At 44.7% G+C, this 18,234-nt stretch overlaps 1 protein-coding gene across 2 annotated transcripts in view; it reads right to left on the reverse strand.

Annotated features, from left to right (window-relative positions):
- The window catches only part of PTPRG (protein tyrosine phosphatase receptor type G), a 1,528,043-nt gene that overhangs the window by 551,335 nt on the left and 958,474 nt on the right, over nucleotides 1-18,234 (reverse strand). Inside the window, exons 12-13 of one of the 2 annotated variants that reach the window (XM_069643751.1) lie at nucleotides 2,753-2,822; nucleotides 1,917-2,384 (exon numbers count right to left, since the gene is read on the reverse strand). In XM_069643751.1, coding sequence (XP_069499852.1) covers nucleotides 1,917-2,384; nucleotides 2,753-2,822 — 538 coding nt within the window. Of the gene's footprint in view, nucleotides 1-1,916; nucleotides 2,695-2,752; nucleotides 2,823-18,234 lie in introns of both variants that reach the window. The other variant, XM_069643750.1, reaches the window with a different exon arrangement.

The following is an 18,234-nucleotide window of genomic DNA, read 5'->3' on the forward strand; positions in this document are numbered from 1 at the left end:
TACAGATTTTAGTAGGGGTTACCCATCACTAGAGGCCATCATGGGGTTGAGGGACGCCTGGGCTAGGGATAGGAGTGGTCTGCACTAGACGAGAGAGAGTGGGATGGACCTTAACAAGATCCCCCTTTTTTCCAACCGGTTACGTTCCATCAAACCATCTGCTTATTATTAGACGGAACAATCTGCACATTCTCGCCTTAAGCTCCTTTTCACAAAACCAACATTAACAAACAAAAACCCTTGAATCGTCCTTCAGTCTGAATTATTAAGGCCATCGGTGACGATAGCAACAGGGGATGAAAATAACATGCATTAAAGGCCATATTGCAGGCCAGTCTAAGTGGATTAAACATGAGTGGGGCCTTGTTAGAAACACACAATGTTGAGTTGAAATAAGTGTTTGCAGCCCGCCAGCATATTATAGGCCACAGGTAAAGTGGAAGGAAAGCACAACCAATCCACCATATAGTATTGGGCCATCATTAAATTGGCTAGAACATCAGTCAACCTTCTCATCCATTTTCCCATAACATGCCCACTACACATTTATTATAGCTGCTCTAGTCTGCATTGGGCTCCCACCTCCTAAGTGGAGTTTCTTGCAAGTACACGAAAGGAAGCATCCAGGGATGAAAGGAGAAGCCAGTGTAATGGGGGAAGCAGAACATGAGTGATACTGGGTCTGCGCCGGGCACACAAGACAGCGGCATCCTCAGCTCTCTGGGTTCCCATGGAGCATCAGAGTGCCTTTGCTTGTTGAAGAGTTCTATACACATTAGTGTTGGAGTAGGGAGGGTGAACAATTGGATTCAGAAAGATGTAGTACACAAAAGTAGTTAATGTACACCCCTGAATCATTCTTAGTTTGGGCTTGTGACACCTACAAGCCTAAGCTATTGCATTAGAGTACAGAAAGGGAGAAATGGTATTTGGGGAAGGACACAGCGCGTGTAGGTGTTTGGTTATTTGACCACCCATTGGCTGCCCATGGCCATGCTAATCCCTATGGGCATTCCACCCAGTTTCCAGCCCCTCTTCACCCAAAACACTGCCTGATGGTAACTCGGAGCTTGATTTAATCAAGCCTTACCATCAAACTTTGACTTTAGGTACCCGCCAGAGTTTTTTCAAAGCAGTCTTCTGAGCATTAATGACGGAATTGGATTTGTAACCTGCTACTGGTGTAATAAAATTATCTTAACCAGCTTGCTTTTAGCAGCTTGATTTATAAGCACTCTGCGGGACCTTCGCTTAAGTCCTGTTAATAAACAAGCATTGGAAAAGCCAACAGTTTTGGTTCGTGAATAAGTATAAACAAATAAAGCAGTTGCTAAGCACTGCTATTACATGCCCATGTTTTCGCATCATTTTGCAGCTGCTACAATCAATGGCCATTTATTTTTCCCATGCCTAAAACTGTTGGCATTGCCAATGCTCATTTCAAAATGCATCTGGGACATTCCACTGTGCTCGTGCATCAGTAATACTTCTAATTAGTTGCCGAAACCAATGCTGCAATAGCCCTCATTAGCACCCATGAAGGGACTTTCACAGTTGCTAATGCCAATATCAACCAAGGGGTTGGCTCGCCACCTCAGTTGATATCTCCTCTATTTTTCTGCATGCGAGTTAGATATTGATGAAAGAAATGGACTCCAAATATGTATCTCTTCAAAATGTAGTAAGACGTAGACATGTATCGTTCTCTCGGGTATGCTTCCAATCCAGTCTTTTGTATATGGCATTTTCAATAAACTTATTGTAAATTCTTTAATGTGTAAAATCCACATAGGTATCAGTTGGAATATGGCTTAACACAGAAAAGAAATGTCACATGCATTATCAACAGGTGTACTGTAAGCAAATCAACACCGTTCCATACTGAATATTTCAAGTCAAATTACAAAAACACTCACCTGGGCTAATTGTGATAAATCTGTTGTCTGATGAGTTTTGGTTCATACTTCGGTCGTCTGGTGAAGGTTCTCTTGAGGTTCCATCAGTTTTTGCCAATTGACCTGCATCATAGTCCTCCTCTGTGGCAGAAAGTGGCACTTGGGTGAGGGTAATCACTTCTAATTCATCACTCCATGAATGATCACTGGTATTATCTGCTGAATACATGGTTTTGTTCTTAGCTACATCAGTCTCAGTTTCATTTCCTTCTTCTCTAGTTCTATTTGGAGACACAGTAGTGTCAGTGCCTTCAGTTTGTTTTTGCACCTCAGTCGTATTTTTTACCACCTCTTTGTCCCTCTTTTCAGACTCTTTCTCCCCCTCCTCATCCTGTTCTCTTTCACCATCCTCGCCTTCACTCTTGTCATCCTTTTCCCCCTCTTCTGCTCCTTCACTCTCCTTGGCAGGAGTAGTGTCACTGTCTGAACCTGGGGATGATAAAGGCTCAGTAGTAGCAAGTACGGACTTCACTGCTTGTTTACTGCTTGGAGAAGAAGTGGGAAGGCGAGTGGGCCACACAGTACTAGGAAAGGAAGGGATACCGCCACCACTAAAGCCAAGGCCTGCAAGCAAAGTACTGGTAACAACAGAGGCAACAGTTGCTTGACTTCCACTGGATGAAGGCCCCATGCCCGTTGCCATGGAAACAAAGGAGAATGGAAGGCCAGAAGAAGTCCATGTAGAAGATCCAGAGCTGATTGGAGCCATGTCAGCAGAAGAGGCAGGAGAAGCAGTAGGCTTGAAGGGGGTCAGCAGAGATAAGGAAATAAGAGAAATAGAAGTATCAATAGAGTACCTGAAATTCTACCTCGGTTTTTCATTCTCTCTTTTTTCCGGTTAACAGTCATGCCATTTTCCACATTAATCTGTTTTGAAACAAACCGTCATGAAAACCACCTTGAGCAAATACCCTTATTGAAGTATTTAGATTTAAAAGTTTACAGTGAAATAAACCTTTTGTTGCCATTGCACTTCTATTCCAATGTAAATGAACTAAAGTGGTTAGCTAATAAGATAATTATGTTGTATGAACAATTCTAAAAGTTTATTACATAACTATTGCATTGTGAACCTAATTGCATCAACAGCCCCAACACGTTCAATGAACATAAGTAATCAAAACTTGGAAATCCCTCCAAAATATATGTCACAGCTTGAAGCCCTATACAGGGAGGATCGAAGCCTGAACATTTCTTCAGTGGGAGTAATCAGAGCTTCAATACCTCTCAACCTACAGAAATATACAATGTTTGAATCCTTCTGCAGTAGTGTTCATAGCTTGAATCCCTCTGCAGAGGGGTTCAAAGCTTGAATCCTGCTGCACAGGGGTTTAAAGCTTGCATACCTCTGCAGAGGGGTTCTAAGCTTAAATCCCTCTGCAGAAGGGCTCTACGCTCAAATCAGGCTGCAGAAGGGTTCAAAGCTAAATCCTTCTGCAGAGGGGTTCAAAGCTTGAATCAGGCTGCAGATGGGTGCAAAGTTTAAATCTCTCCTGGGAGGGGTTCAAAGCTTAAATCCCTCCGCAGAGGGGTTCAAAGCTTAAATCCTGCTGCACAGTGTTTCAAAGCTTGAATACCTCTGCAGATGGGTTCTAAGCTTAAATCAGGCTGCAGAGGGGTTCATAGCTTGAATCAGGCTGCAGAGGGGTTCAAAGCTTGAATCAGGCTGCAGAGGGGTTCAAAGCTTGAATCAGGCTGCAGAGGGGTTCAATGCCCAAATCCCCCTACAGAAAGGTTTGAAGTGTGAATCCCATCCAATGAAGTATTTAAAACATGAATTCATGCCCACAAGAATTCAAAGCGTAATTCCATTAACAAAATTAAACCACACGATTTGATTAAACTTGCTCAACGAAGCATACATTGCTTTTATTGCAATATGCTGAAAAAATGTATAATAACCGGAGATTACCAAGGATATTTTCTAATAATCTGTAATGAGAATATCCATCGGTATGACCTCTTCAGGCCAGAATTGCCAGATATTTTCTCAGTCATACTATTTTCTTAGTTTCTTAGTAAATATCTACATTTGATCGGAATTTCAAGACTCAGAAAGCAGGATTTCATATCTTTGTAGCACACCGGATGGGCAACAATAGCTGAATTAGTTTCCAAATGCAATTCTTCACTACATTCTGTTTTACCAACATTGTAGCAAAATACGGTATAAAAAAGGTATAGCAAAAACAACCTGAAGAAATACTATCCTAAATCTGCCTTTATTAAACAGGTTTGGAGTATAGAAAAAGTGAACTAAATCAAATATTTATGACAAGACATTTTAAGACAGTACAGAAACCACTGGTACTCAATGAAATATATGAAAAGTATAAAGTGCACATTTTAGATGCCTTCTTTAAAGTAACTATCCAAATATATAGTTTAATACCTGAATTTGCCAGTTTACCTCAGTGGGCCATGTAACTGTTCTAGAAATTGAAGCTTTCTTACAAAATAGGTTATGCAGCAAAGCACTTCCAACAGTGTTCACAGCGGCATTGATTAATCATTCCAAACACCACCCAAACAGGGTTGCAAGCCTACTCTTCTGTAGAGATGCATACAGTGAAACTCTTAATAAAATAAACAGTCTTGATGAGAGGGGGCATATTCACTGGAGATAGTTGCAAAATGGCTCAGTGCTTCTTTGTTGGAATTTTAAGCCATTCCGGTATAACCACCCAGGTATAACCACCCAAATCAAACTAATAATTCCAAAGCAAAGTGTAAATGGGATTTTGATCTTTATCAACTACTACACGATTTACCCTGTCATCTATTGTGAAGGTTATTAACCGTCAAGCACCCGCACCATTTCTCAATATCAAAGCATCTTTCATACAAAGCACCATCCCAGATGCACTGAAAGTGGGACAGAATCCCTCTGCTGAAGAAACCTGCACTTGACTCGGATGACCTGGCCGTCATGGATCTATCCCTCTTTCGGCAAAATAATTGAGAATACATTTGCCATTTAGTTGAATGAAATGCTCACGCAGCAAAAACTCCTGTACGACTACCAATCTGGTTTTCGACCACAGTGCAGCATGGTGAAAGCCACCATCCAAGTTATTGATGATGCTCTACACATCGTAGACAAAACGGACTCTTCCTCCTCGACCTCTTTTCTGCCTTTGATAGCGTGAGGCATCATGTGCTTATTGAGAACAACGACCTTGATTATTTGAAGTGGATTCACTACTTATATAGATGCATTTATTGAGAACAATGACTTAATCACCTTACGTGAATTTTACAATTTTTAAGGATCTATTGAGTTTTATATTTTGTTTGGTTAGTGGTCCTTTTTATTGGTGTATGGATAACTATTAATCTTTTGCTCTAACACCATGTAAACCTTTACACACAAGTATAGGATCATTTTAAATATATAAATCATTTTATTCTCGTAAACTTATGGCTTGACGCCAAAATAAAGTATATTGATTGATAGCGTGGCCCATGATGCCATCCCAACATCCTCACCACTTGCATCGACTTTGATGGAACCATCATGCAGCGGCTTGCCTCATACCTCCAACAGATACCAACCCATCCAGATAGGCCCAAAAACATCTCAGCAATGCCTAAAAACCTGCAGTGGTGTACACACGGCTCTAATATGTTCCCAGTATTCAACGCCTATATGGAACCTCTGGGAGAAATCCTCACCAATACAGATATCAATATACACCAACAGCCAGATGATACACAGTTTTACTTCCAGATCAATTTCATCGACAAAACCCACTGATTCAAGCACGGACTGGCCCTCGTCCATGCCTGCATGTCATGTGCCTACACCTCTGCACAAGATCAACTCCACAAAGACCAAATTAATTCTCGAATTAAGAAACCCTATCAAGCATGTCCAAGTTTATAACCGACTAATGTGACAAGGTCAGTAAACTGGTTCCCCTCTCTGACTGGGGCAGAGGCCTAACAGGGTGGAAGCAAGAGCCAGTCCTACCCCAGAGTGGGAAGGTCACAGTTGAGAAGGCCTGTCCCCCTGCCCACATGCCAGAATGTCCATTAACAGTGCAACTTTAAGTCACACTGAAGTGGGAGAATGGAAAACCAGACTCCCGTCCTTCACCTCTCGCGCTTGGCCTAGAGGGTCGCGGCCCAGACACCCGCCACGAGAAGAGTTTGCCCATTTACCAGATGACCAAATACCCTGGTACAGAAACATACGGATGTGTCCATCTGCCTGCCCAACAGCCCGCACTGGCCATGCCGACACCTGCGGCACGGACCAACTAGACTGAAATCTACACATCGTTAGAGATGCCATGACGACCTAGATAACGGGAAGCACCGCTGAACTATTATACACGCTGAACATTTCCACACCAATCTACACGAAGAACATACTCAGTGCTCTGACGTAGGCGACAGGCTTATTCACGGACGTGCATCTTTATTATTTTTACATAGGCTTTCAGAATGCAGAAACGCAAGACGCACCATGAGCTCATTTATAACGCTTGCTCACGCTTCTCTTGAAACCCGTTACCATCATGAGAGATATAATGGAAACACGATACTGGCCATGAAACTGTATGCCACTATAACCTAAAGCATCCATGCACTAAATGGATTACTCGTGCACCAGGCCCAAGTAGGCCTCAAGCAAGAGTTCCCGTGGACATTAACAAAGCAAAAGTCAGGTTGCTGAGCCTGCAGAAAGAACCCAGTGGAGCAACCAGCCAAGGTCGTAATGTTGCAAACCCACAGTCAAGAAACAAATCTTTAAAGGCACGATGTTGCAACCTCGCACTCCACGTACCAATGTTAAAATCATATCTGCAAATTAAACCAGACATACAGTGGAAAAACAATATTAATTGTGCAGAATTATGCCTCAAACACGGTCCCTCCCCACGTGACCAAGCCGAACCTGACGAGATGCCAAAACCCAGGAGAGAAAAGGCGTCTGGGTACCTCGCTACGAGACGCAGGCCGACACACTTGAAAGGCTCAATGGACACCTGCTACAGTGGGAACGGTCAGTCTCCCACCTATGAATAAATCCTCACATTGCCTGCACGTACCCATATTGAAACACTGTTGCAACCACAGGTGCACCGTGTGCTGGGAACAACGGTGGTCCCAGGCTGGGGAGCTCACGGATGCACCAATCAGAACATGAGGTTCTTATCTCAGACGTCAGTAACGTTAGCCAATCCTCAGGGGTCTTCATGTAACAATTCTTATGTATCTAATTGTAGGGACAACCCAGATATACCACCTGACTACATCTTAACCACTAATATCATTCTCTATATGCGTACTATACTAACCCCACCACTCGAGCAACCAATCAAGAGTGGCGATAGGTTCTTTTGGTAACTTTTTGGAATGACGCAAGTAGCGCGTCATAATGTAGTAAAAAGGGCCTGCGAGCCCCACTATTGTGTGTGTGTCAGGACGAACGCGTACGCTCCTTGACCCATCCCTGCCGTTTGCATAATAAACGGCAGAAGTTGCCTTGCTCCTTGTGTGTGCCTCATACTCTGTCTCGATCCGAGATATACACGGGAGGAGTTGGGGCCTCCCTGCCCGGAGGTCTGCGGACGGCCCGGCCGACCCCGGCAGAATCCCCCCCGACAAGTTGGAGGCACTGCTGAGATCTGTTTAAGATCGACTTTTATTTTTTATTTTTCCAGGCACTCCCGTTGCGGGGAGGCCCGGCGGCGCGGCCCCCTCTGCCGTTGCCCCCTTCTGAGGACTACAGGACCATCGCGGAGCTGCGAGAGGACCGGACAGCGCAATCCGGATATTGGCCCTCGGGAGCCGGTTGAGAAGTATCCCGCCCGCGGTCGGCGAGTGTCCAGACGTGGTCCAGACGAGGGGAGGTGGCGAGCCGCTTGGAGGGGTGCACGCAGTCGAGCGGCCCTGCATCGAGGGAACTTGGTGAGCATGACACGCACAACAAGCAATGCGAAATTGTGAGGGAGGGGGCGGAAGTAAATAAGGGAGGAGGGAGGTATTGTAAAAAGGTGGGGTGAAGGTTTAATTGAGTGATGATAATGGAATGAATGGTAGTGAATTGAGTGCGAGAGAAGGCGGCTAACGTTACGCGAAAGAGGGGGGCAGGGCACGAGAACAACACGTGCAGACGCTCGCAACAAAAAGCTAACGTTACACGAAAGAGGGGGGCGGGGCACGAAAACATCACGTGCAGCCGCTCGAAAGACACTGATTGGCCTAAATCGCGACTACGTGTGAGGGTGGGTGTGTGTGGTTTCCTACGATTTGACATTTATCATTCAATGAGTAGATGAGGTTCCCTATTGTTCGAGCAAGAAACTCGATAGGTAGATGAGGTTCCCTATTGTTCGAGCAAGAAACTCGATAGGTAGATGACGTTTCCCTGTGGGCGGTGGCTAGTTACGTAGTTGCCCAAAACGGAAGATAATTGGCTGGTTAAGCCCTCCTGTTGAGGGGCGTATCACACGCGAGGCGACGCAGCGTGCGCAGTCCGGTTATAGTATTGATGAGATTACCTTGTTCAAGGAGAGACAGGAAGACAGCTGTAGGGTTAGCGGGGTAGATTGCAAGTGTATTTTGAATTTAAAGAACATAACACGAATATACCAGTAGTTCGAAGAAATAGGTGACGTCACCAGTAGGGATTTAGTAAGATATCGTGAACACAAGAAGCTTTGGGTTTGACATTGGTGGGGAAGAGAAACATGATAAAGGAGCGGACACGGAGATAAACGATAAACGAGTGGATCAAAGAGGAGAAGGGGAAGGGGGCGTGGCTGCGCACGGAGAACGCCGGCCACGGCAAGTGTAAAGGTGGGAGGAGAACGGGGAAAAAGGACGACTGTGTAAGATCGTCGTAAGGGGTACGCAGCTGCAGGGGGCTGCGTGCGCTTCGGCCGCAGGGGGCCGTAGGGGAAGGAATATAATATAACATCATAAATATATTTGTTTTATAATTTTTTTTTTTTTTGTGATTATTATCATTGCATAATTTGTCAAAGGATTGTCGTAAGTCCCCACACTTGCGGGGCAAGGTAAGCAATAAAAGGTTGTATGTTGCAAACTGGTAGCAAGGGGAAGGGTAAGAAAGGGTGCGCTAGTATGTCATACGGGAGAGGGTTGGGAGGGTGGGGGAATACCCTCACTACCCCACTACAACATATATGCACCACACTGCCACCACATAGGGAGAAGTTAATTAAGTACAGCATAGAGTGGACCCAGGGGACGGACAACAAAATGTTGACACCATGGCCGCCTAATGGTAGCTTTGACCCATATGCCCAACATTCACTATTAAACCATCTGCACAATACATACAAGGGGAAGAAGTTGGCAAACCATGTGGAGGTGTTTAACTTATGGAGGATGTTCCAGGGGTCTAGACCAGGACCAAATGGAATGTTCACTATGGGGGAAACACCGGAAGAAAAGGAGATTAAGAAAGAAGGAACGGATGGGGAAAAGGAGAGTGAAGGAACAAAGAATATGGGGAATGAAAAACTGGGTGGAGGAAAGGTTGATAAATTAGCTGACATAAAACAGGAACCGAGCAATGAGATACCCTTAACACCGGGAGTGAAAACAGAGGGAGGAGGGTTGTACCCTTTAAGAGAATTAGGAGAAATAAAAGGACAGTTAAGGGCGGCTGAAGGATACTCAAACCCGGCATACAGCCCTCCACCATATGTGGCTCATGGAAAGATACCAATGGGGGACGGGAGGAGAGAAGAGCAGACTGTAGAGATAGGAAACGATGAGTGGGTAGCTGCACAGATATTGTTGAAATTACGAGGATCACTAACTGGAGAGGAAAGGGAGGCGGTAAAGAGAACAAACGAGGATAGTGAAAGAGAGAGTGAAATGAGGGGAGAAGAGCTGCTACGGCAGAAGGAAGAGATTTTGGAGGAAAGATTAGCTAAACTAAGGGATGAGCAGAATGAACTGATAAAACAACTTGAGGGGGAGGAAAGAGAGAGAGTGAGGAAAAGGAAAGAAGGTAAGGACGAATTGGAAAAATTAAGGGAGCAAAGTGAGGAGAGAAAGAGGGAAGCTGTAAGGGTAAAAGCAGCAGCAGAAAGGGTATCAAGAGTAGTGATGAGGGAGAAGAAGAAGGAAGAAGAAGAAAATGAAAAAGAAATGGAAATATGGAGGAGGAGGATAATATCAGAGACAGCTAAAAAATATGAAGAGGGGAAGGTAATAGAGAGTATAGTAGAAAGAGAAAGGGTGAAATGGGAAAGGAGGAGAGAGGATGAAAGGATATTGGAACAGATGAGCAACGAAGTAATGGAGGAATTAAAAAGGAAAAGAGAGGAAAATAGTAGGGAGATGGAGGAGAGGAGTGAAGGGGAGAGAGAAGAGAGTAAGAGGGAGAGTGAAAGATGGGGAGAAGTATATAAAAATAGAGAGGTAGCAACAACGTCAGCACTAAGGGGAACAGGTGGTAACAACGGAAAGGAAGAGGGAGACCTAATAGACTTAAAAACTGTAACAATAAAAGGAAAAAAGGCAGAGTGGGGGGCGCAATTTATGAATGATTTTTGTAGTGAGGATGGAAGGAAGAGTGAAAGGGAAAGCTTAGATAAGCTATACCTCACTAGAACAAACATAGATTCGCCATGGGTGAGTAGAAGATGGGAGGAGCTGGAGAGAAGTAAGGAGGAAGTGAAAAGAATGGGAGAAACACAAACTAACGAACACACGCCACCGACGCTCACCAACCAACACACGCCACCCACATCACCATCACGCTCTCTAACGCCACACCCCACATGTTCAACAACTGCACGCTCTCTGCACAGAATAAAGCTCGCACCCTTCATGGACGAAGTTACACCTTATGCATGTCGGCTTAGGGACCTCCCTAGTCGCAGGCAAGACAGGCAAACAGACGTGCCAATATTGAACACAGGAAAGGATGAAAAAAGGGGAAAGGAAGAAGAGGGAGGTAGGAGAAGGGGTAGTAAGGAAGGATTTGAAGTAGTAAAAGGAATGGGGGAAGAGGAGGGGTGTGAAGAGTTAACATCATGGAGCATAAAGGATGACACAAGACAGAATGTAATGCCACTGCTGGAGAGAGGAGGGGTTAGACCACAATATGTACCTTGGAAACATACGGATAAGGAAAACATAAAATGTAGGCTCCCATCATTAAGTGGAGGTGCGGGTAAATGGATATATGAAATGGAAAAACACACCGCAGGACAGAAACTAGCAGTGGGAGATGTTAAGGGCCTGTTAATATCAATATTAGGGGATAGAGCGGATGACATTTGGAAAAGAGCGGGATTCCATGGGGTAACAATAACAAACACATCGCATGATGGGGCACCATTTGCAAACTGCAGACATGCGCTATGGCAGGCACTAAGAGTGCAGTACCCAGACACATCAGACATAGGAGCCATTACTTCCCGTAAGATGGGTGAGAACGAGGATCCTGTTGATTATATCCAGGATATTCAAGAGAAGTGGCGCATGGAAACTAGAGAACAATGGGACAAAACACCAGCCATATTTTATCATATACTAGTACAAGGGCTCCCAGAAGGAGTTCAGAGACAATTAAAGAAAGTAGTGGGGATGGAAGCAAAACCATGGCCGGAAATACAACTGACTATAGTACATCACTGTAGAACATGGCAAGGAAAAATGAAACAAAAGGAAGAGGACAGGAAAACAGAAGAGGCCAAATTAGTACAGAAAAAACTTACTAAATATACCATGGAAGGGGCACTAATAACTGCGCCAACACCAATGGCCCAAAGCCCAACGCAAGTAGTGGCTGCACAAAATCCAGCTCAAATAGCGCCTCCACAAGAGGTAATAGAGCAAGTGCTGCCTCTGCAATCACACGCACAGAACATGGGAGGAGGGTACCCAATGCAAGGAGCTGGGTATTATAATTATAATAGAGGGAGAGGAGGGTTTATGAGGGGAAGAGGATACGGATATAATACCCAACAACAGGCTGGGGGACTCAGAAATAACTACCAGACAGGGCAACCAGTATACCAGGACAACACAGGGAACTTCCCATGGCAAAACAGGGAACCACCCGTGTGTTGGAGCTGCGGACTATTAGGACACATGTCACGTACATGCAGGGTCAGGCCAGGAACACCAGCATGGAACGAACAAGCACAACATAGGACATCACAAGAACAGCAGGGCATACAACCACAGCAGATGTCACCACAAGGGAGTGACCAACACTATTCCCTACCACAACAACAAATAAAACAATACCTGCCACAAGTAACTGGTGCAGCGTTAATACAACCACCACCACAACCTGAACGAACGCAATTGGGTGGGGTGACGGTGTTGGGGCACAACCCTTACACAGGGAATGGCCAGTCATTGTACCCCCAATAGGACAGCCCACAGACGGCCTTGGTGTGTCCCATCCTGTCAGTAACACCTAATAGTGCGGAGGAGCCACGCATAGAGGTAACGATAGGTGACAAAAAATTATCATTCCTTGTTGACACCGGGGCAACCCGGTCTTGCATAAGGGAAGGTAAGTTTAAGATGTCAGGCGAAGCCATGAACACACAAGGGTTTTCTGGGGCTAAAGGGTTGGTTCCATTTACTGATAACGTTCCGCTATCTATTGGGGATTACGATCTGTCAGTACCACTTTTGTATTATAGTGCCTCACCAGTAAACATACTGGGGAGGGACATAATGAACAGATTAAATATGACGATCTCCTTTACAGAGGATGGCATAATTTGCTCTACTCCAGGGATTAACATGCTTGCAGCACGACAGATTTTGCAAGCATACTGTGGACAGATAGCGATCAGGGCGGAGCCGGTAGACGGCGAGCTATTCCAGTACGGAACAGACATGGCATTTGCATGGATGCCAGGGATAGGAGGGAAAATATGGAGGAGACCAGCAGCCTATCTATTCCGACCAGAAACACCAGCTAATGAACTGGAAGGGAAGGTCCTTGCAGTGGACATTGAGAGCATTATTGCAACAGCTGATTATGTTGCTGTGCACGCCCAAGATAAAGAAGGGAGAGCATGGAGGGCGGTGATAGCACTAGCAGAAGGATGTAGGCTGACCCAGGTGTCAGATGAAGAGTTGTTTTCAGAAGAAAAGGAGGAAAATGAAATGGTGTTCATGATGAGTGTAGAAATGTGGCTAACAGTGGCTCACAAACAAGTGGCACAGAAAATTGCAATGGCACTTGAGGCACCCGCTGGCACACCAGTCCCATTTTTTAAAGAAGATATGTCAAAGGTGCCAAAATCATTATGGACTATTAGCCCTTATGATGTAGGATGCATTAAAAGCATAGGGGGTGTAAGGATAAAATTAAAAAAGGGTGCCATACTACCAAGAGTGAAACAATACCCATTGTCAAGAGAGGCAGATGAGGGCATATACGAAACCATAACAGCCCTTATAAACAATGGCATATTGGTCCCCTCAGAATCCCCATGCAACACAGCTGTGTACCCGGTGCGCAAGGCTAAAGGAGGGTCTTGGCGGTTCATACAGGACCTCAGACCGTTGAACAACATAGTAGAAGCAGAGTATCCAGTAACAGCAAACCCGGCCACAATTTTGTGTGGCATTCCAGCAGAAGCATCACGGTTTACAGTGATTGACCTTAAAAATGCTTTTTTCTCAATACCATTACACCCAGACTCACAAGACTTGACAAGCTTCACTTACCGAAATAGGAAGTGGAAACATACCAGATTACCACAGGGATATTGTGAATCACCTTCAATTTTCAATAGGGTAATACAGATGGATTTGGGTAACGTTGAGTTGGAAAGCACAGTGTTACAGTATGTGGATGACATAATAATTTGCAGTACAAATGAAGATAAATGTAGAGAGGACTCATTAAAAATGTTGACGATATTGGCTGAAAAGGGGTACAAGGTAGACATGGAAAAGATACAATACTGTCAGGAACAGGTACTTTACATTGGCCAACTGATATCACAATATGGAAGAAGGATTGCACCACAAAGAGCACAGGCAATATCAGGCACTCCCGTGCCACAGACTGTAAGAGAACTGCAGCAATTTCTGGGACTGTGCAACTACTGTAGAGCATGGGTATTTGATTACAGCTCTTACATAGGACCCCTGCTTGAGGGTTTGAAGGAAGCAAATAAAGGGGAGAAAAAGTTGGGATGGACTATGGAAATGAAGGAGGCATTTGATGAATTAAAAGAAGCAATATCAACTGCTCCAGTACTAGCATCCCCAGACTATGAGCGACGATTTTTTATATTTTCACATTGCGACTCAGCAGTAATGAAAGCAGTATTGGCCCAAAAGACTAGCATGGGCTATAAACCAGTAGCATTTTACAGCGGTCACTTAGATCCAATAATGTTAGGACAATTCTCTTGCGAACAAGGTCTTGCTGCAGCTGCATTTGCAGTAGAAAAAGCATCATCAATAACTATGGGGTGTCCAACTACACTATTTGTAGAACATGCACTATTTGCGATATTGAATAAACCTAAGTCCACACTGACGACACAGAGGGCAACAGGTTATGAGATTATTTTGTCCAAAGCTGAACTGGCAATTGTTAGATGTAGCACGGTTAACCCTGCAAGGTTCCTAGCAGAAGTAATTGAAGAGGGAGATTACGCCCACGACTGCACCCAAGTAACTGAGATGTACTCATGTACTAGGAAAGTTGAAGAAAACGCACTAGAGGGAGGTGAGCTTTTGTTTATTGATGGGTCATCAACTATTGATCAAGGAGACGGGATAAGGAGGACTGGGGCAGCAGTAGTACAAATGATGGAAGCGCCAGTGTGTGTGGCTATTAAGTGTGTACAATTACCACAGCATTACTCTGCTCAAGCGGCGGAACTGGTTGCACTCATATTGGCACTAAAGGAAAGTTTTGATAAAAAAGTTACTATATATTCCGACAGTGCATATGTTACATCCACTGTCCACTCAGGGCTATCAAAGTGGAGAAGAAGAGGGTTTAGGAGAGCTGACGGCACTCCAGTACAACATGCCCTCTTGTTGGCTGAACTAATTGAAGTAATAAACGATCCCCAAGAACTAGCCCTAGTAAAATGCACAGCACACACCAATGGAGAAGACTATATATCAAAAGGAAATGCAGCAGCAGACGCACATGCAAAATATGCTGCATATTTTGGTGAGATATGGAACCCCACAGACTCACAGAGAGGGAGAGGGAGGGGAATAGCGAGGGAGATGTTAATAAAAGAAGGGTACACCCATCTCCCAGCCACCCAGATTATGGAGTTACAAGCGGCTGCACCAATGGCCGAAAAAGAAGTATGGGTGAAAAGAGGATGCACAATGTCACCAACCGACGCACTATGGCGCCAGGGTGGCACTGGGAAAGTTGTAATACCATTGGCATTGTTAAATACCGCCTTGAACCAATTACATCACCCTGCCCATACAGGCAAAGAAATAATAGCAGCACGAATTAGAGAAGATTGGTTCTGTCCCGAGTTAACATCCCATGTGTCAAATTTTATCAGCAATTGCCTTACATGTCAACAGTTCACGGCCGGTCATACTTTAAAGGTGATAAGAGGTACCATACCCCGACCAGAAGGACCTTTTCGGCACCTCCACATTGACTATGTTGATATGATCAACATTTGTCAAGGCAATAGATACATGATAGTAGTAGTATGCCCATTTTCTAGGTGGATCGAAGCAGGGCCCTGTTCACACCCTGATGCGTTTAGAGCAGCCAAATTTATAGTAAGGGAGGTATTCCCCAGGTGGGGAGTGTGCGAGGTGTTAAGATCAGACAACGGACCCCATTTCGCAAATGAAATGTTCCAGCATATCACATCCCTACTGAACATTAAACACAAATTTGCATGTGCGTACCACCCACAGGCTAATGGTGTATGTGAACGCCTGAATGGCCTATTGAAGGAGGCAATTGCTAAAATACAGCAAACAACAAAGAAAAGTTGGTTGTATTGCCTTCCGTTAGCACTGTTCGAACTTAGAAACAGGCCAGGGTCCGACCACCACCTCACCCCACACGAGGTGGTTACTGGACGCCAAATGCGCCTTCCCCTAACACCAACGTCAAGGGCATTCACCGACCAAGAAAGTTCTGCGAATGTGTTAGGTGATGAAATGTATCAATATGTGTCTTCTTTGATTACTAGCGTTGTGTTTGTGTCTCAACAGCTCGAGCGCACACGGGGCGGGTCCACCAGCAACCAAGAAATAGACGAAAATACAGAATTGGGAAAGGAGAACTTGTGCCAACTTGCCAAAGGTGACCACGTACTACTTCGAAATTTTAATAGAAAGTGGAACCAGCAGAGGTTCACTGGCCCCCATTTAGTAGAGGACGTATCAACAAGAGCAGTAAAACTAAAGGATAAGCGTGCGTGGAACCACCTGCATGATGTAAAAATTTACAAACTGCAGACCCGCCCCAGCGCCAACGACAGGTCCATTGGAAAAACGCCAACAACATCCCCGGCAGCGGAAGAAAACACAACCACAGACAACGACCCAATTGTTCCCTCGGAGAGAATAACGGACGAAGAAGGGGGTGATCCCCACACTGCCCACCCCATGGTCACACGTTCAAAGAGTAAAACTGCTCCCGCCATCTGAGCAAACCCCCCCCCCCCCATTGACTACTAAATACAATTGTAATAAAAACTAAGGACTTCGCTTGCACCAATACACATGTAAACACGTGAATGTTCTCTTTTTCTCTCGCACATACAGGAGCTGCGTAATATTGTATTGTTAAGAAAAGTTATCTAACAAATTCAGTGTGCAGGCGTAGATGGTGCTGCCAGACGATAGTTACCCAGAAGAATTGTCACACCAATTTGTATACGAAATAAAAAGGCCAACATACTTAAAAAAGAAAAGGGTACGTGTATACTACACGGCCTTCCTCCTGGCCATAGAAAATTACATGCCCCACCTCCGCCCATACTTGCCGGTCTTGAGAGACCGATCACTTAGAGTAGCGTGGGAGCAACTCTTCACCTGGGCACTGAATGACTATTTGATAGGGAGAGCTTAATGAAACAAAACTAACATTTAATAACAAGCACTTTTTGAGAATTTTTAGGCGGGCAACTTTAACGTCGCAAGAATACGCTGCCAGGACTGCAGCAAGGTAAGAGCAAAAATGTCGGTGAGGTTAGCATATGTAATAAAAATAATAGGGATTTTTATGATCACCGGAGTTTTGGCTGCCTCTGTATGGCAGTACAGCTATGCTATGAGTTTTTTTGCTGCACCCAAACCTAATGTACCCCACCTCCCTGCTGCAACAGGTGTTACGTCAGGTGGTAACAGTAACAATGAACAAAAGCGAAATAAAGTTAAACGCAGCACATACTCAGACAATAAAGGTATTGATAATTATGTACAAGATTCAGCACACGTCACAAACAACATATGGTACCAGCACATGACCCGCATTGGTAAGCAGACAACTGAGGATAGCTGTTACGTTTGCTCATTAATACCATACGCCATGAGCGCTTCACGAACATTTGTTGCCACAGAAATAGATGAAAAAACAGCACAGTGCATAATATATTTGGCCCTGTTCCAAACGAAAGGAAGATTCCAAGGAACAGTAGTGCACATGACATGGAAAACACGAGACTCATACCCATATGAAAACAACTTCCTCAAGACCTATCTGAGTTATCACAAGACCAGTTTACATGCTGAAGCATTCAGATACATAACAAGTGGCCCTGAAAAAGGAGAAACAAAGAAGGTAACACTGCAGTATCTACCATGTGATTGGTACGCCACGGAAGTTCCGGGTAAACAAGGATGCTGGGAGAGGCCATTACTGACGATAACAGGAAAGGTGTTCCTGGGTACCAGCTGGGAGATAGGAGTGGTTGGCAGCAACATGGTAACAAAAGAAACTATCTCAACCATCGAGACACACAATCATCGATGTTGGACGACATGGATCAAGTATGTACCAATGCTCACGTGGGTAGAAGAAGATGAAGACCCGATAACTATATTACCATTGACTGCGCCCAAAGTATGTTACCAGCATAAAGGAGAGGTGGACGTGGGATATAACACCAATTGTGCAAGTGTGATGGAGTTACCTGAGGGGGGAGCGGGAACAGCAGTAATAATGGACCATTATTGGGCCTGTGGAGAAAAGGCATATCATACACTGCCTCCCCTGTGGAGTGGTGTGTGCACAATGGTACACGTCAATGTACCATCACTAGTGGTACCTAAGAAGCATGTCGATGTGGCGAAA

The sequence above is a fragment of the Ambystoma mexicanum genome, chromosome 2p (genome assembly GCF_040938575.1).
Source record: "Ambystoma mexicanum isolate Mex_15411 chromosome 2p, UKY_AmexF1_1, whole genome shotgun sequence".
NCBI classification, from domain to species: domain Eukaryota; kingdom Metazoa; phylum Chordata; class Amphibia; order Caudata; family Ambystomatidae; genus Ambystoma; species Ambystoma mexicanum.